The 19500-nt window shown below is 47.4% G+C and overlaps 1 protein-coding gene across 7 annotated transcripts in view; it reads right to left on the reverse strand.

Moving 5' to 3' along the window:
* Positions 1–19500, reverse strand: part of ETV1 (ETS variant transcription factor 1) — a 96402-nt gene that overhangs the window by 68420 nt on the left and 8482 nt on the right. For 5 of the 7 annotated variants that reach the window (XM_043966650.1, XM_043966651.1, XM_043966652.1 and 2 more), the window contains one exon: positions 13483–13536. The exons of the other annotated variants lie outside the window; for them this stretch is intronic. In XM_043966650.1, the coding sequence (XP_043822585.1) occupies positions 13483–13536 (54 nt within the window). The remainder of the gene's footprint in view (positions 1–13482; positions 13537–19500) is intronic. 7 annotated transcript variants of the gene reach the window in all.

Consider the following 19500-nt stretch of genomic DNA (forward strand, 5'->3'; position numbering starts at 1 on the left):
CATTGCCTCTCTCAGTAGAGCCTAAAGGTGTCTTAGGCTTCTTGGCCACCATGATATATGGCTCATGTATTGAGCTGGTAACCACAGAAACCCTGACACCAGCTTCATATTTTCTAACCATGCCTTCCCCATTGGACATTTGTACAGTTGTTCCTTGAACCCTACTAGAGGAGCTCTATTATTTTGTCTTAGAAATTTGGCCCAGTGGTGTCAGGGTCTTTGGGGGGAATGCCATCTAGCATGTTAACCATGCCACCTCATACACACATACACACAAAGCCAGGAAAAAATGCCAAATATCTTTGGGCCAAGCACTGATCCCCCCAGGGCAATACTAGTGACCTTCTCAGTAGCTACCAAACCATTTATGACAACTCTCTGGGGCATTTAAAGGCCCAACCCCTCCTGTTCACATTCCCATGGATACTGCTAGATGTAAGCCCTGCTGCAAAGAGCCATATAGAGACTATAGATCCACAGAGGTATTATCTAAACGTGCATCGGAAAGGAGGGAGTGTCTGATGGAAGGAAATGTAAGTTCATGTTGGATGCATCTGGCTTAAGAAACAACTAATTAGGGGCAATCCCCACATGGCACCCACACAGTGCCCACACGGCAATCAGCTTTTATTGTGTCCTCTCAGATTTCCCCAGGACAAATCTTGAAGAAGGTTTCTCTGGTGTCCTGTTCACGTAAGTCACTATGGGAGGCTGGTATCAAGAGGCTCACAAAGACAGTTGGCTTCTTCTCCCTGCCAAGGAAGCTTTTTAGGCTGACAAGTGATTATGTCTCAACAGGTAATGACAGTTAATGGTCATTTTCAGGCTTTATGTTTTGTGGCAGGTAGGAGACAGGCAGCCTATCCCCCAATCAGAGTACAGTCAGGTCTGACGGGTGACAGTTAAGGATCTGGTGGGTTGGGGTTAGTTAAGGATAGAGTCAAATATCAGTTAGGGTCCAACAGTAGGGCCCAAGTCCCTACATCCTGGATTCAAGGGAAGCCTGTGACTACAGGTGCACATACCGGGCATGCCCAGAGGTCAACTGGCCTAGCCAGAACAGGGATCTCTTCTAAACTATCTCAGGTAAGTCCATACCCACAATCACAACTAAAAGAGATGGCTTCTGTTCTTCCCTTCTCCAAGGACACAAATGGCCCAGGACGTCCTGACTACTCTACACCTTCATTTCCACTTCAAATAAAAAGTAAGAGAGACTTCAGGGAGCTGACGTGCTAATGAAGACGACTAAATCCCTAAAAGTTACTGTAGAATATGAAGGCTGGAAAGTAATTACAGGAGAACCCGTAGATGGCTTTGTCCTTAACCATAAGATCACATGCCGTTTTCTTCTACTGTAAAAAGAGAAGCACAACAGGAAAATGAATGCATGGGTGAGCCTGGCTGTTCCAAACTGCATCACTTCCCATGAACCCCAGAGCCAACATTAAGAGAGGCAATGCAACACAGTTGGCAGGGCACTAGACTTGGAGTCAGGAAGACTATCTCAGACACCTCACTAGCTGTGTGACCCTAGGGATGTCCTAACTTCTCTGGTCTGGAATTCGCTCACCTGTAAAATGAGGGGAAAAACTCAGGGAACTCTGAGGGTCCCTTTCAGCTCTAAATGAGCCTCCAAAGTCACATGATGAAGGCAGTGACTGACAGCTCCTCCTCAGTCTGTAGCAGGTGATGCTAGCCAGGAAGAGAAGGCGCCCTGTGGCTACAGGAAGAGAGGCTCCATTCAGTGTCCAGGTGAGGACCAAGGGTCAAGGATGACATAGAAATTAAGTATAATTAAGTATAATAGTAACACCCACCTCCCAGGGTTCTAGTAGGTATCGAATGATATAATATTTGTAAAGCCTTCTTAGCACAGTACCTGGCACATAGTAGGTGTTTAATAAATGCTTGTTCCCTTCCCCCTTCCTTTTCAGGTAGATTTTGTGCTAGATCATCTTGGAGCCCCTTTCTGACTCTGGAATTCTGTGTTTTGGTGAGAGAAAGTATCATTCATCTCCTCAATTAACCAGTGGCCAACATCCTTGAGCAGATTGTCTTTGTGTATCCCCAACTGATAAAGAGTCCAAGGGATACAGAAAGTAGTCAAAGGAAGAAATCCAAGTTATTGATAAATGTATTTCAAAAATGCTCCAAAATCACCAATAATTAGAGAAATATAAGTTGAAACAACTCTGAAGTTCCACACCCACCCACTAGATCAGCAAAGTGGACAAAAAGGTACAATTACCATGACTGGAGGGGTGACACTGAAACAAGTACATTAGCATGTTGTGGGTAGAGATGTGACACAGTCCTGCCATTTTGGAAAGAAGTCTAGAACTCTGCCCCCAACATTACGACACTGCATGTCTTTTGTGCCAGTGATGGCCTTTTTACAAGGCCTAGAGCCAAGCAAGGTCAGAAAAGGAGAAAAAAAGCCACAGATATAACAATTGTGGTGTGGAAGAAGTGGAAACTAACAGAGTATGATACATGAATCTAACAGAAGACCATTCAGAACACCATTAAAATAACAAAAGGGACAGTTTCAGAGAAACTTAGGAAGATTTCTATGAAATGATGTTGAGTAAAGGGAGTACAATCAGGAGAAAAATGTATACAATGACAATATTGTAAAGACCAATAGCTTTGAAAGACTTAAGAAATTGAATAAATGAACTGCCAACCATGATTCCTAAGGATTGGTGGGAAAGCATGCGACTCACTTCCTTCAAAACAGGTGATGATTTTGAGGTGCAGAATACGACGTGCTTTTTTCTCAGATATGGTTGATGTGGGGATTTGTTTACGGCTAGTTGTTGAGACAGAGACAGAAACAAGAGACAGACAGAGTGAGATAAAGAATAAGAGACAGAGATAGAGACAGAGAGATAAAGAAAGAGGGAGGAATAGGAAGAGGGAAAAAACAATAAAGGGATAAGTAATAAAGGAAGGAAGGAAAGAAAAGAAGATGTAATAAAGAGAGAAAGAAAGAAAAAAGAGAAAGAGGGGGAGAAAGAAAAGAAGGAAGAAGGAAATTAGAAAAGGAGGGAGAAAGCTCAAAAGTAAGGAGAAAGAAAGGAAAAGAGAAAAGGGAAGAAAGGAAGGAGGGAGGAAGGAAGGATGGGAGGCAGGGAGGGAGAAAGAAAAGAGAGAGAGAAAGTGACAGAAAGAGAGGAAGGAAAGAAGGAAGGGAGGGAGGGAGAGAAAGAGAGCAAGAAAGAAAGGAAGACAGACAGACAGACAGACAGACTTTGGAAGAGATCCAGGACTCCATTTTTCAAATGAATGACTCACAACTGAAGCAGCAGAAGCTGCTCAAGCAGGCTAGTGCATAACCAGGTATTCACCATTTAATCACCCCACAGAAGAAAATGGACATTGCTTTTCTTTGTGGTTTTGAAAAAATCCAGGTTTACAAATAATCCATTTAGACACCAGCTAATGATGCTTTCTGTCCTTTATGTTCATTACCTTGGTCTTCAAAGGGCCAGTCCCAGATACCTGACAAATGTTTCAAGAATCTAAAGGATCTTTTAGGTGGCTTTGAACCGCTTTAGCTTGCCCTCAACCTCTACACTCATGGAAATGCATCTCCTACATAGTTAAAGAAGCTACTACAGCAGTGACAAAAAACTTCTTTGCTAAATCAAGTATTTTTAAAAATCGAAATAAAAAAGAACTCATCGATTGAAACAAAATCCTGAAAAGTATTTTTCTCATCACCCTTTCATCAGACAGCCTTGTGTGAAGAGGGCTTTGCAGTCAGTCCTTCTCCACCAGCTAAGTTCTAGCATGAGCATTTAGCTGAGCCCCTATCAAAGGAAAGTCGTAAATGGTGGAAAATAATGCAATTAAAAACAAAATAAGCCAGAGCCAATGCAAACCCAAAGCTGACAGACCCTCTCCCAATTCGTAAACCATAGTGCGCTCTCATCTAGTCAAAATTCGATAACAGACAGAAGCAGACGTTGTAATCCCCAGTAAAGGATATTCACTATAAAAGAAACAGCAAAAATAATAACAGCATTCTAACACTTTCCTTCAATTAAAACAGTGCTCCACCTACACTGCCACCCACGAAGCAATAAAAAGCAAAAATAGTAAAGTATCGACTTCTTCCAGGACTGTTTCTCTCAGAGATCCATGGAATACTATGATGTAATAATAATAACTACAATTAATGATGATGATGCTAATCATGTCAGTGAGAAAGCCAGAAACACGGGAAGCATGATTAGGGCACTGACCTCCTGCATCTGCAGCTTCTCCTCAGGGCTTCTCTGCACCAAACCCCACCCAAGGAAGGACCTGCCCTGGGCATTTGCCTGGAAAGGTCTGCTCTTCTTCCTTGAGGGCTCATGGGTGAATCTGGAGCCTGTCTCTCTGGGCTGCCCAGGCTTAAGACACTTGGGCCAGGTAGGGCAATGATAGATTATGAAGCCTGGCTCCCCATGGAGTTTTCTGCTCCAGTCCCTTGTCCTGACTTGTCACGGTCCAAGACAGTCCAGAGTTGGAGAGAAGAGAGACCCATGTGGAATCAGCGAGGGCAGCTGGGAGGGCTTAGTGGTAAAGGTGTTTATGAAGCGATCCCCTTGCTGCACTGGGCTTTACAGGGAGCGGAGCCTTTTGGGGTTTCCTGCCATCCTCTAACCCTTGACCTCGGTCAGGTCTGTGGGTGGGCTGGTGGGGGTGCTGGGATGCTGAGGCTGTGATGGGGGTGAGGGGCAACTACTCATTTGACCTTCCTACCCCCAGCATGGTGCCTCCCACCAAACAGGAGCTGGCTGGACGTTCCTTCATGGGCAGAATGAAGGCAAGTCAGCCCTGGTCAGCTCCCTGAAAGCTGCGTGACCATTGGCCTCACTGAGTCACCTCTCTAAGGCTCACTTCCCTCATCAGTAAAATAGAGATAACGGCACTTGCAGTGTGCTCCTTGTTGTGAGGATGGGATCATGTCCTGTTGTACAATGTTGAGCAAGTCTTGAAGCACTATAGAAATGTGCCTTGTAGTATCCCTCTGTATCTGTGATTCCTTTATTTATTTAATTTGGTTTAAGGAATTCTTGGGGAGAAAAGTTCCTTAGCTCCTGCACATCACCCTTGGAGCAATGCCTGAGGGTCTCCTTGGCCCCCAGGTATCAGAGGCAGGGCTTGAACTTGGGTCCTCCTGACCACAAGGCTGGCTCTCTATCCACTATGCCACACTAATTACTAATAAATTGTGAGTGAATGAACTGATGACTTTTCCTAACTGCAAGGCCTTGTAAGACTCATCTAGGCCAGCTGTCTCACTTTCCCAGTGAAGACACTGAGCCCCACGGAGGTGATGACATGCCCAACATCCCCAACTTGGGTAGAGCACTGTGTAAGAGCACCACACTTAATGAATAGATGCATTCCTGTGAAGCCGTCTGTGACAGACACTTTTACAAGAGCATCCTGTTTTCCCACTGACATTTATTTTTAATTCAGAAATACATCCCAAGAACGCACTGGAGCCTCAGCAAACAACTGCAGGATCTGCCAAAGGCCCTTCGTGCCAGCTGGTCCTGGGATGTCTGGCTTCCCACCTGCCCTATGCAGAGCATTGGTCTCTGCTGAGGCAGGAGGCACAGGGCAGGGGGGAGCATGGATGCCCCAGGAAGGCCTTTCATAGAATCCCACCTCTAGAGCTCTGTGGGACCCCAAAGGGCTTCTGGCCATGTGGAGGAAGAAGTGGAAGTCCCCAAGGTCACACAGAATAAGGAGCAGAGTTGGGCTTTGGCCAGGGCCTTTCTACCTAAATGCAAAGCTCATTCTCAGCACCCAGAATATCTCAATTTTGTGTGGCAGGAAGCAGACTTGCAGCCATCACAGGTTAGAGGTGGGAGGCCCAACTATGGACACCCTTTGTGGTCCTCAGAGATGTCTGAATGGGGACACTAGCCCTGCCCAACCATGCACAATCTGCACCTGCCACAGGAAGGCACACACTCCTGCAAATGGGTCTAGACGGTCTGTTTTTGGAAAAAATAAAACACTGTTTACAAGTAAAAAAAAAGACTGTGTACACATAACACACTACATATAAGTGTGTTTTATGCATGTCTATGTGTCTTTGTGTATACATGTGTGTATGAGTATGAGTGTGTATATATGTATGTGTGCATGTGTATATGTGTATTCAAACAAAAAATAAGGAATGACCCCTTACATGATTTAACCATTGAAAAGTGAGTTCCCCTGACCCATGGGAAATGATTCAATTTACCCCCTTTCCCCCCAAAAGTATGTCAATTTATATCCACATTAACCTCTAGGATTACAGCCTGAGCTGTGGGCAGGAACTGAAGACCCCTCACCCCAGCCCAATACCCAAGTCTGCTCCCATCACAGAGCAAAAGTGGCCCAAAGCCCCACCTACCCCCAGCACACATACATTTTGAGGGTCGGGAATCACAACCTGCCAGTTCTGCTGATTCTTGACATCACACCCATTGCACAAAGAAAGGGGTGTCCAAGGGCATGTGTGTATCTCACAATGGCATTGCCTCTCCCAGACAAGGACCTGAAGACAGCTTCCCCAGGCATCCAGTCTGGTTAGGGACTGGAGAGGGCAATGTCTCAAGGAGAGCCTGGCCTCACCCAGCCCCTCACTCCCACAGGGCCCCACTCCATCTGGGACAGAAATGAACTACCTACTTGTCCAAGGTGAGGTTTCTCAAATATCACACAAACCAAAGTGAAAGCTGAAATGACCCCAGCCCAGCCCTGACCAAACAGTGCCCAGGCCTCCCTCCTGGCCTGGGAGGGCTGGCTTCCCATCCTATTACTCAGGTGGGATCAGCATGGAAATTGAAGTGTTGTGGGGAAATAGGCAAGGGTGGGGGGGTGAAAGGGGTTAGGGGTTGGGATAGGGGTTTGGGGTTCTTAGGAATTCCTTTTTAAAGAATTACACCCTCTTGCACACAAATCCAATAGAATAAGATAATAGTTTATTTAGGGGCTGGGAAAGGGAAATCAAGAGAGAAATCCTTGGACTTCTCATGGGGAGAAGGCATGGCACAGAGCCTGGCTCTGAGATACCTGCAGGAGACAGGCAGGTACTTTTATAGAGGACTGATGGGGGTGATCATCTGACTGTGGAAAGTTCCCTTATTGAGGGAGGACCATCCCCCACTGGTGGTGGCTGAGGGGTGGCTTCAGATCTCTCAAGCCATCTCTCTCCTCCTCCAGACACAAAGGCAGCAGCCACACCTAATCTTATCTCTCAAGAGGTAGGGGAGACTGGAATGAAAGGTGGTGGTCCCGGAGCTAGCTCAGTCCTGATCAGGTTCCACTTATCTCTTTTTAGGTTTCACTTATCTCTTTAGGTGTCTCTTTAGATTTAGTTTCTCAAGGAGAAGGTTCTTTGATGTACCCCAGAGAAGTGGGGTGCTCTGGGCCTCAGAAGGATGAAAAGCACACTTCAATGACTTTAGCGCCCCGGTCTGGAGGTTATCACGGGTGGAGACCAGCCGTCCCCACATCCAGAAATTTAACTAAACTAATTAAGATTAAGGTGGGCAAACGTCCACCTTGTCTCCCAGCAGATGACTGGATCCCTGCACAGTGCCAACACCCTCCCTCCCTCCCTCTCTCTCCCTCCCTCTCTGTCTCTGTCTCTCTCTCCCTCTCTCTGTCTCTCTCTCTGCCTCCCTCCCTCTCTCTCTCTCTCTGTCTCTCCCTCCCTCCCTCCCTCCCTCTCTCTCCCTCCCTCCCTCCCCTCTCTCTCCCTCCCTGTCTCTGTCTCTCTCTCCCTCTCTCTGTCTCTCTCTCCCTCCCTCCCTTTCTCTCTGTCTCTCTCCCTCCCTCTCTGTCTCTCTCTCTCCCTCCCTCCCCCCTCTCCCTCCCTCCCTCTCTCTCTGTCTCTCTCTCTCTCTCTCTCTCTCTCTCTCTCTCTCTCTCTCTCTCTCTCTCTGTCTCTCTCTCTCTGTCTCTCTCTCTCCCTCCCCCCGCCCCCCACCTCATTCACCGCCCATCTCCTTCTCTCTCCCTTCGGTCTGGAGGTGGCCACTTTTCCAAGGCTAGCTCAGCCTTTCCATTTTCTAGATTCCATCCCTTCCATTTCCCCTGGGACTTGACTCCATCCAGAATGTCCTCCTCAGTCTTATCCGGCCTAAAAAACTTCTCATTCCCGCCCCCCAGGGAGTCCCAGGTCAAGTCGCAAATTCGATCCGCTTGATGGTCTTGCAAATTCTCCTGCTCTCCCCGCTCGGGCCCCTCCCCCAAATTATCATGTAACTGCTTAGCCGACATCCAGGCATCAGGCATGTGGAGTCCCTGGAAAGAGAGGGGCCAAGACTTCTTTTTAAAATCTCCCTGTCCTCAGGCTCGTGGCCAGTGCTGAATGAATGCTCGCTTGGTTGAGCCAGTGCTGATATTGCATCTGCTATGTATCAGCCACCTTCTTAAAACAGGAAGAATAAGACTCAAATTAAGCTGCCCGTCCCCTCAAGGGGCTTGACTATCTGCTTTCTGGACCCCAAAGTCAAGATGCTAAAATCTCTCTTCTTCCTTGCCCTCCACCTCAGATCACAGCCTCAGGCACATCCCTAAGGCACTATGGAGCTCTGCCACCTTCAGTAGCTCCCTAGTGTACAATAAACTCAAGAGCTCAGGTCTCCTCTGACACACACTGGCGTCTCAAGCTCCCTGGCAAGTTGCTCCAGTCTGACCCTTCTGGACTTACTTCCCACCCCTCGGTCAGGGCACTGACTGCTCTCCAGGACCACTTAGCTCTCTCTGCCTTTGGGAGCCTTTCTTGATGGCTCCCAATCTCTGAAATGGCCTTCCCAACTCCACAAGTGGAAGTTCTCCCCTTCTCCTGTCCACACATCCCACCTCCTGCTGCTACAGCCCTCTGGCTACCTCCCCATTCCTCAGCAAGGCAGCCATGAAGAGGATGCACCTCCCTTCTCCACATTCCCTCTCCTTGTTCTGTTCCCCTACAGCTGATGAGCACATGCACTGGAAACAATTCTACATTCCATGACCTTGGTCTTGAAAGGAGTCACTTGGCCAGAAGTTTTAGCATCATGTAGGAAAAGAGCTAAGAAAATATTAATAATGAGGGAGAGGATGATAGCAATAATTAATGATAACAATAATAATAGTTCTCAGTTATACAGACCTCCAAAGAGAGGGAGCAGAGAGCAGGGCAGTTGGGCTTAGGAAGTTTCGGGTTCAAGTCACACCAACTGAGTGACCCTGAAGTAGTCACCTGCCCCCACCCCCCACCCCCTCCCTGGGCCCCAGAGACATTTTTTTTTAATGAGAAGAGGTAGAGGGGCTGCAAATCAACATTGCTGAGGTTGTCCCCACCAAGGGCTGCCTTCGCTGATGACATCAGAGGTCTGGACCTACCATCCCCACCCCGTCAAGTATATGCCTGCAAATATGCATATGGGCATGTCTGTATGTGCCCACACACGCATGTACACCGGTACATATGTAACACACAATCTCATTTGTTTCTTACAACAAAACACCCACAAGAGGTTTTACCAGTAAGGAAACTGAGTGTCAGAGAGGCTCAAACAGCTGGTGGCACAATGCGTATAGCACCAGGCCAGGAGTCAGGAAGAAGTGAGTTCAAATTCAACCTCAGACACTAACTGGTTGTGTGACCCTGGACAAGTCCCTTCACCACCATCATCATCCTGTGACTAGCCCAGGGACACACAGTTAGAAAGTGACTAGCCAGGATGCTGGCAAGTCAAACACTTCTTCCCAGAAGGTTTCAAACTCATTCCTCCTCCTTCACAGACAGGCTCACAGAACTAGTTGGCAGTGTCCCCCTCCCCACAACACGTTCCAGAGGAGGAGACCATAGAGACCAGTGGCACACCTGAGGTTGCATTAGCAGAACTGGAATCTGACCCCAGAGCACAGCCCACTGAACCACACTGCCTTTCCCTGATCAGCACCTGTGCCATTCTGACAAGCTACCGGACAAGAAGCCCTGTTGCTTCCCAAATTTCCCAACCCCAACTACTAGGAAATAGTTTTTTGGCACATAAACTAAACCCCACATTCTTATTCTCACTCAAGTGTTATCTTCTCTGTGTGCAAGTGTACCCAAGCATTGCCAGTCACCCCAAAGTGTATAAAAGCCCACACCTGAATCCCCCCCTCAGTATTCTCTTCTCCAGGTCAGAGAATCCTGAGTCTTTTCTTCTTCTCCTTACAGATTTTTCTTTTTTACAGTGAAAGATATTGATGCAATCAGTGGACAACCTCCTCAGTGCCCACTGTGTGCAAGGCCCTTCACCACCGGCAGCCCCCAAGGAGGTGACAGGGGAGGGGCCTCAGACACCTCTAGTCCAACCTGTCCCCAGAGGAATCCCCCCCCCCACAAGAGGATACTAGACAGTTAGGCTGAGCCTCTGAGTCTGAGCAGTTTCACCACCATCATCATCGTTGTCGTCAACATTTATTCAGTCTTTAAAGGTTTGAAAAGTGACCTGGTTGTTTTTAATGCCCATGTTACAGATGAGGAAACTGAGGCACATACATAGGATCATACAAATAGTAGGTGTCCAAGGCTGAATTTGAATATAGGTCTTCCTGACTCCAGGCTCAATACTCTGCTTAAAAAACTGTACTGATTAAATGAAGAATTCCCCCCCTCCAAACAAAAAAACAAACAAACAAAAAAACCCAAACATATGGCTATTGCTTTAAGGTGTAAACATGAAATATTTTCCCAGTTATAAAAGAAGACTCTAAAGATATTTTAAATGTGTTTTGTTGTGAGAAAAGAAAAATCAAAAAGTAGCTCTACCTTTCCTGGCAACTCAGAGTATGCCCAGGCTTCACTAATGAGGCAGAGTGGGTAAGGATCTGGCCTTGAGTGGGCAAGTCCTGGATTCCAGTCCTGCTCTCTGACACGTACTGGCTGTGTGACCCCGAGCAAGCCCAGTACTCTCTGAGCACCTTCCAGGAAATTCTCTAAGACCAGAAATGATGGAAGGGTAGCAGATGAGCAATAGGAAGGAGTTTTCCCATCCAGGACTTCCCTCTATTGGTGAAGTTCCAAGTCCAGGTCCTACCCCTTATAGGATGGTATTATAATAAATAAAGCAAATCTAGTCTAAGGAAAAATAAAGGAGTGATTCTTTAGAGAAAACCATTTAGTAAGAGGCAGAAGAATGCAGAAGATAGAACACTGGACTCAGGCTCAGGAGGACCTGGATTCAAATTGTGCTTCAGCTACTTGATAGCTGAGTAACCCTTGGCAAATCATGGAACTCTAGGTTACAGTATCTTCATCTGCAAAATGGAGGTGACATTTGTAACATTGATTTCAGTCTTGTCATCTTCAAAGGAAATGATGTACACCAAGAACCCTACCTGTTCTAAAGGAGTCTGTCATCATTGACTACCACAATGGATCAATTGTCTCACTTCCCCATTTCTCCATCAGCATAATGGAGGTGATAAGTTGGATTTCCACAGGAAAGTCACAGAGCTGTGCAAGGGAAGCTCTTAGGCCCTTGAACACAACAAGAAGCCCATGCCCATCCCTCCTACTGGAGGAGTGGACTCAACTCTTCTTCCATGGGTCAGTGTGGAAGGGACTATGCCTGGGCTCCTAGAAGGAGGGGACAATTTCTGTTGAGCTTCCTTCTCTTCCTTCCTCCCTCCTTCCCTCCCTCCCCCCTTCCTCCCTTCCTTCCTTCCTTCCTTCCTTCCTTCCTTCCTTCCTTCCTTCCTCCCTCCCTCCCTTCCTCCCTCCCTTCCTGGTTCCTTACTTACACCTTTTCTTGTTTCTCACTGAGATGCCCATGAAAACACTAGGGTGAGAGGCATGGGGCGCATGGAATAAACCAAATGTACCAACCTCTTCTCCAAACTATCAATAGCAATGTGATGGCAGAGCTTGTAGTCAGATCCACCCCCACCCCCCCCCACCCCAAAATCATCAGTTCTGGAACAATAATCAAATCAAGCTGACAATGCTACTTAAGGTATGTCAGAGTACCATTCACCATCTTGGTATCTTTCCAAACAAAATCACCACCTCCCCTATTAGAATACAAACCCCCTGAGGGCAGGGGCTATTGTTGCTTTCCTATCTGCACCCCTAGAACTCAGCATAATATGTGGCCTGCATGAAGTATTTAGCAAATGACTTTTAATTTCTTCGCTTACAAGACCCGAGTTCATGTGCAGGCTCTGTCATTTACAGCATGTGGCCTTACCTTCCCTGAGTCTCCACTTACTCATTTGTAAAGCTTCTAAGGACTCAGAAGCCTGAATAATGTCTTATAGTTCTAAATATTACAAAGCACTTCACAAATATTCTCTCATTTGATCCCACCAATCAATGATGTGAGGAAGTTTGCCTTGAGTGGCCCATGCTAATAAGGATGGGTTGTGTTGTCTGGCCCATAGGGTGCGTGAGGCAATGGGAGGGAGAAACCATTCTTGCTAACATTCAATGCTCCTTGGCTTTTCCACATGTCAAGACTCTGGGTGTTTTTCATGACTGAAAAGAACTGAGCACAACAGGGCAGCACTGACCCCATCATCTTGTGAAACTCCTGCTGGTCTAGCCTAGTGGTCCAACAGACCATTTCTGATATGCAGAGAAAAAGCTCCCTGTGATCTTTTGCCCAAACAAGATATTGGCACAGGCTGCTCTGCATGTTGCTGCTTTCAAATAACACCTTATTCTAGGAAGGAGACCCTGACAGGCGCCATATCGGTAAAGGGAACCAACTGCTGGGTTTCCTACTGAGGAGGCACCTAAGCCATCACTCAATCACCCTGGAGCCGGCTTGGGAAAGAAGCACATACTGAGAGCCAGGGATGGTCACCTGTTGTCATGTGTCAACTTCAACACACAGACCTTGGGGTCAAAAATGAAGTTTCAAGCAGCTGCTGAGTCCTTGAGTTGGGGACTGAGGACAAGAGACCCAGACAAATTCATACAAAAGCCAAGTTCCCTGAAGCCGCTGGTCCCAAGATCATTAATAAGAATAGGGGTAGATGTTTATGAGTGACTACAGTGAACTATCAACATTGACATTCCAGGACCTCCACGACCTTCTGCCCATTCCTCACTGGAGCCATTGCTCTGGACTCTTTCCCTCACTGGCTGCTCTCCTCCTGAGTCCATGGGGACCTTCCTGGAGTGTGCACACACCTGAGCACACAGTGCCTGACCCTCTCTAAAGCCCCCACCCCTGCAGATGCCCAGGGGTAGGTGGGATGCTCACTAAGCACCTGAGCTTGACAGCTGGCCAGGGCAAGGCTCCGTCATCCCAATGTCCCTCTGCTGTGGCCCCCCAGCAAGTAAAATCACCATTGAACTAGAGGTGAGGAAGAACCTGGCAAAATGCATGAGTCAAGAGGAGGAAGAGGGGAAAGAACCACAAAAGCAAAGGAAAAGGAGAAGAAAAAGAAAGGGGGAGGGAAAAGCATCCAAGAGATGAGTCACGCTGTACTTACAACTTTCAGCCTGATAGTCTGGGACAAACTGCTCATCATTGTCAGGTACCTGAGCTGAAGAAAGAAAAAAAAAAGAAAAGAAAAGAAAAAAAATGAGCCAAACGACAAAAGCATAATGGAGAAATAAGGTCAGCAGGGTGGGGGCGGGTGGGGGAGGGGCAGCTGCAGATGTGTTGGCCCTGACTCCTAAGCAAGGTGTGAGAGGGTCTGGACCTAAGGAGGGGCCCTCAGCAGGCCACTGCCCAGGCTCAGAACTCAGAGGGACACACCATTGCCTGCCCCCTAGCTACACATCCCCAGGGCTTTGGGACCCACTCATAGGGCCAGTGATCTGCCTGCTGCTTTCCCTGTCTCACTTGGGTAAAGCTAGCTGTCAGGCCCAGGGATGCTCAAAGACGGATTCAAAGGAGAAATAAAAAGTCTGTCTCTCTACAGGACAGCACTGACTTCATTTTCTGCCCACAGTGTGCTGGGCTGAAGGAGAAATAGCCACACACCCTGAGTGTGGATGCAGTCCATGCTGGCAGGAGGGAGCCCAGGAGTGCTGGGGATCATGGATCCGTGGGCATCAGTAGCAATGTCGATGCCAGCTAGTGTTCTGACGGAGAACTTTACAAACACACACACACACACACACACACACACACACACACACACACTCGAGATCTCCCTTGCTCTGTGCTCTCACTCTTCCAGCCCATTCCAGGACATTGCTCTCTGCCCTGGAAATTCTTCAGCACTGCCACAGAACACCCATGAAGCCCTGATTCCTCCTTTCTCAGGGCCTCTACCTCCCACCAGAGGCCAAGATGCTTCACCAAACCAAATGCTCACAGGCTGAGTTATGGGGAGGCGCAGAGGTCATGCCTCTACCAAGATCTGCTTTCAAAGTGAAATAACAAGCATCTCTCCCCCCAGCGCACCGCAGGCCCCCCTGGCCTTGAAAACCTGTCAAGAAGTTAAAGGCAGCCTCTCCCCAAAGTTCCTGCTGCCTACACAGCATGGCGCTCAGGAGAGGAGAGCTTGAGTGAGCCTTGATGTCTTCTGTGCAAGGATCCAGCTCTCTAAGTTGCTTTTCTAGGTCTAGGAAGTGGGCTCGAGGACTTGGTTCAAGTGATGTTTGGTTAAGGGGTCTCCTTCTGCTCTGCTTGAAAATGGGCTTATCCCCATAGCCAGAACATGGATATGATGAGACCCCATCACAATCTGTTGCTGTTTGGTAAATAAGGGTAAGCTTCAGAGTTAGATTTTTTTGGGGGAGGGGGGAATTCCAGACCTCTAAGTTCATCAGGATGTGGAAACTCCCTCCACCAATGCAGATCAGTGATTAGTCTGTCATTTGGAGGTAGAGAGCTCTCGGGGGAACTGAGAGGTTAAGCGACTTGCTCATCATGCATTGGGGTAAAACCGGAACCTAGGTTTCCATGATTTGAAGGCAGCCTTCTTTCTACTCCCCGTTACCTCTTTAGAGTCAAATACAGGAACACAAAATGGGAAAAGGGAAAGAATCGAATTTGGTTAAAAACACACAAGGCATTTAATGGCAATAAGTATTTATTAAGCACTTCCTACTCACCAGGCACTGGCCTAGCCATTTGAATGCCTTTGTTCATCTTAAACTGATCCCAAACAACTTTTAAAGAGAGGATAAAAGTGGCACTGATTGCCTGTCTTTGCATCTGCAGGGCTCAGAGCAATGCTTGGGACATAGCTGGAGGCCAAAAAATGCCAGCTGACCTATGGAACTGGTAAGACCATAAGCACCATCAACCTTCTAGGCTTCATGGACTTGAAATCAGGGAGAGGTGGGTTCAAACTCAGCTCCAAAACTTAGCTGTGTAATCATGGGCACATCACCTAAGATGAGGAAGCTGGACTGGATGGAGGCAGAGATAAAGCATGGTGCTGAGTGCTCAGGGTGCAAACACAAGCCAACAGGCCAGCCCCTCCCTCAAAACATGTTGATTCTGATGGGAGAAGATAACCCTTGATGGGTTCCAGGGAAGTGTACCCAGAAAGGGGCAAAGCTGTCGGGAAACAGGCTGATGAATCCAGAAGACTGAGAATGGTTGGGAGTAAATGATCACAAAATGGTGATCTGGACTAGGGACTCAGTGATCCAGAGAGCAGGCTTCGGGTGGTGACAGCCCCAAGGTCTGAAGGGTGACAGGGACTTATTGGAGGGATCCTGACAGACTGGCACCAGCACTGGCCTCGTGGGGCCCTCCTCGGCCAAAGACGTTATGCCTTCAGGTCTCTCTGCTCAGAGTAGAAAGAAAGGATACTTGGGAGCTTCCTGCCGCTTCCTACCACATTCTCCCACTTAATGAGTAATCTGCCCTTCTGCCATCTCAGACGCAGATTCACCCGAGGCATCCCCTCCCCATAATGTTCACCAAGAGAGGACTTCTCTGCCAGCCATTATCCGGGCATCCCTGCCCAATTAAGTGGCTCATCCTGAGATTTTCTGCCTTTCCCTCTTCGGTGCCAACAATGGTATGTGGCCCAGTTTGAGAAAGTCAACATGCAACAAAGCCAAGGGCAGCTCTTCCTGAATTATCCTTGAAAGGCCTAGTAAGTGCTGTCATTCCAATTTAGCATCATCCTCCCAGCTCCTCAAAACATTTGAAAACAAGAAACCAAGCAGATTCTCATCAACTGGAGACCAACTTTCAAAGCATGGTACAGAAACATGGAAGGCTATGACAATGCTACAAGAAATGGCTGATGTGACAAATGCAGGGAAGCCTGGAGAGAGACCTCCAGGAACTGATGCAGAACAAAGTCAGCAGAACCAAGAAAACAATAGATACCACTCCTAGAATACTATGGACAGGAAAAAAAAACCTCACTACCCCCTTCCTTAAAAAAAATCAAATATGAACGGTGCAGAATTCTGAAGGGTGAGCCTGGCTCCAGAGGAGCCACCTTCCCCCACCCCCACCCCTTTGCTGAGGTGGGAGGGCCACAGGGCTTGTATATGGATTGAATGTATTTTCAGACTTTTTCAATATATTGATTACTTGGACTGATTTTGTCTCTTCTTTTTCTGCCTTTAAAAAATATCACTTGTGGGGCAGCTAGGTGGCACAGTGGATAAAGCACTGTGAATTCAGCACCCAGAATTCAGGAGGACCTGAGTTCAAATCCCGCCTCAGACACTTGACACTTACTAGCTGTGTGACCAACCCTGGGCAAGTCACTTAACCCTCATTGCCCTGCCAAAAAAAAAAAAAAATCACTTGTGATTTGGGATGACTCTCTAGGAGGGAAAAGAGAAAGGAGGAATGTGGTATTATTAATATATATGTATATATATACATATATATATATATATATATATATACACACACACATACCTGATTTTTTCCCCTCTGGTGTCCAGATTTATGAATTATGAATGGGACTTGAAAAAGTATACCCCAAACATGTTTGTTTGTTTAAATAACAATATAGCAACACCTCATAATGCAGAGTCAAATGGTAACTATTTTTCTCTATCATCCCTCACTTCTTTTTTTTTTTTTTAGTGAGGCAATTGGGGTTAAGTGACTTGCCCAGGGTCACACAGCTAGTAAGTGAGTGTTAAGTGTCTGAGGCCGGATTTGAACTCAGGCACTCCTGAATCCAGGGCCGGTGCTCTATCCACTGCGCCACCTAGCTGCCCCTCATCCCTCACTTCTTAAAGAGCCTCTAACGAGTAGTAAGAAGGGGAAAACTTCATCTGTGGCAGCTTCCCTCCTTCAACCCCCCCCCCCTTTGCTTTCTAACAGTCGGCATTTACAGGAACCTTGTAAACTCGCAATATCCCTCTACAAGAAGATTTAGCCAGTGAGTAATAGACTGAGAAGTCTCATATGGGCAACCGCACGCATTGGGATGTACCAACTGAAAGAATCTCCCGGCCAAGTCTTCACCATTCTTTTTGTTACATCCGCAATATTGCACACAAAGTATCAGCCACGTTGGTGTGTGGGTGTGGGTGTTGGGGGGAGGGCAGGCATGTACACGTGAGCCAGGGAAGAGGTGTGTGAAGGAATGACAGAAATTAGGGACCCAGAAAAAAAATTGAGTCTAAACCCTATCTATTCTCCCATTCAAGTCTTCAGATAATAGCTGCTTACGCACAGTTTGTAAAAGGAGTAAGGAAGAGAATTGACGGTGGCGTTATGACTCTTTTTAAAGATACCAAATAAATAGGCCTCACACTTACGCCTGAGCACATTACAGAAATCTAACAAAAAAACATATGACTCACATTTTCACAGGAGCTAATCTTAAGAGAGCGAATAGAGCAAGGGACCCAGCACACTCCTTAAATAGTCAAGGGTTGTGTGTCTGTCTGTCTCTCTGTCTATCTCCAGTTCTGAGTGGGCTTAAGAAGGAAGCAGTTAAACAAAAACACAACTTGGATCCAAGCAAGGAAAATGTGACAAGTTTTGGGGCAAGAAAGCGCGGACTTCCTTCCCATTCTTCGATGGGTCCCAGACTTCACTCCTCTGCCAGATCCCAAATGCAGCTCTCTTAGGCTTTGTCCAATGAGACCAGTGAGACCTGGACACTGACCCAGTATCAGGGAATGGCAGCCAGACGGGTCTCGCTATTGGCTGATGGGAAACGTGCTCGCAACAATCCCTGTAGAAGATGAAAATGTTTCCCCTCATGACTTAATTAAGGGGAGAAGAGGAAGGGAAAGCGAATGGGGAAAAGATAGAGCAAAAGGCCAATAAAAGGCTTTCAAGGAGATGGAGCCTGTGGATTTTATTGGCAATAGTCAGGCGGCTCTATCAGTACATTGCACATTAAGAGACAAGTAGCCGTCCAGTCTCAGAATCTCTTCCTCAAAATGGTCAGAATTTGCCCTCTCAGCTACTTACTTCAGCTTCAGTGCTTATTACCAAAAGCCAACACCTCCCACCTTTTCAGCACTACTGAGTGGGGGAGGGGGGCGAGTAGAAATATTAATTAGAATTTGCATACCACAGAAGCAGTGGCAGCAAACACACTTTCAGTTGTAATGCTTCCTTAATTAATATCTCCTTGCAAAAAGAAAAACAAAAAACAACCGTTATGTGAAACATGATATGGCTTTTTGCAAAGGGAATAGAAATTAATGCTCAAGAAAAAAAAAAGTTGGTATTTAAGTATCTCACACTATCAGCTGTTTATCAAAAAGGAAAAAAAAAGAATAAGAGCCTGCTTTTTAAAAATATGAACCCAGAATTGCTTTCCCCTCCCTTTTTTTGGGGGGAGGGGGAAGGGGCAAAATCTCCCAACCTGAGAGCCCATGGCCCTGCCCCACCAGTGTGCAGTAGCAAAGGGGTTAATGTTTAATTAAAACCAGCTCTAAGCACTGAAACAATGACCCGGAGCCAAACAAGGCAGAAGATGTATGAGTCATTCTTTCTGCTAGTGAATGAGACAGCTGATCTCCCAACCATTCCTCAAGACAAGCAGTCAGGGCTGGAGGCCGGTCGGTCTCCATTCACAAAAAGGCAGGCAGGCCCGGCTGAGCCTTGTGGGCTGGCCGCAAGCTTCTCCTGTCACACCCTGCGAAAGGGCTGCAGTCCGGGAACTTGAACTCTGGGCAGTAGAAACACTCCGGCTGCCGGCTTGGTCTCCCCACAGAGCCCGGGCCGGCCCAGGAGGGAGTATCTGAGAGAAGGGAGCTGCGGAAACCGCGGAGCCTTAACCCCTTCAGGCCAGGGCCGGCCGGCCCAGGGAGCTCTAGGTGCCCTGCGAGTCTGCGTGGCTAGGCTGCCTTCTGCTCGTTGGCTCCATCCACACACTTGACCCATGTGGCTTTAAAGGAGAGGTCGAAGGATGTCAGGGAGATGGAGAAACTTTCCTCCTTAACTCCGTCACGAAACCCAAGAACAATCATGCCCTCCCTCCCCATCCACCCCAGCAGGGCTTTGGCTGATCCCCAAATCGAGCTTGGGGACGTGGAACAAAATCGTCATGAGTCCCCTAAGCCTGGTTCAGGGCCACATCCGCTGGTAACATTTGGAATGAGTG

Source organism: Dromiciops gliroides, chromosome 5 (genome assembly GCF_019393635.1).
Source record: "Dromiciops gliroides isolate mDroGli1 chromosome 5, mDroGli1.pri, whole genome shotgun sequence".
Classification (NCBI taxonomy): domain Eukaryota; kingdom Metazoa; phylum Chordata; class Mammalia; order Microbiotheria; family Microbiotheriidae; genus Dromiciops; species Dromiciops gliroides.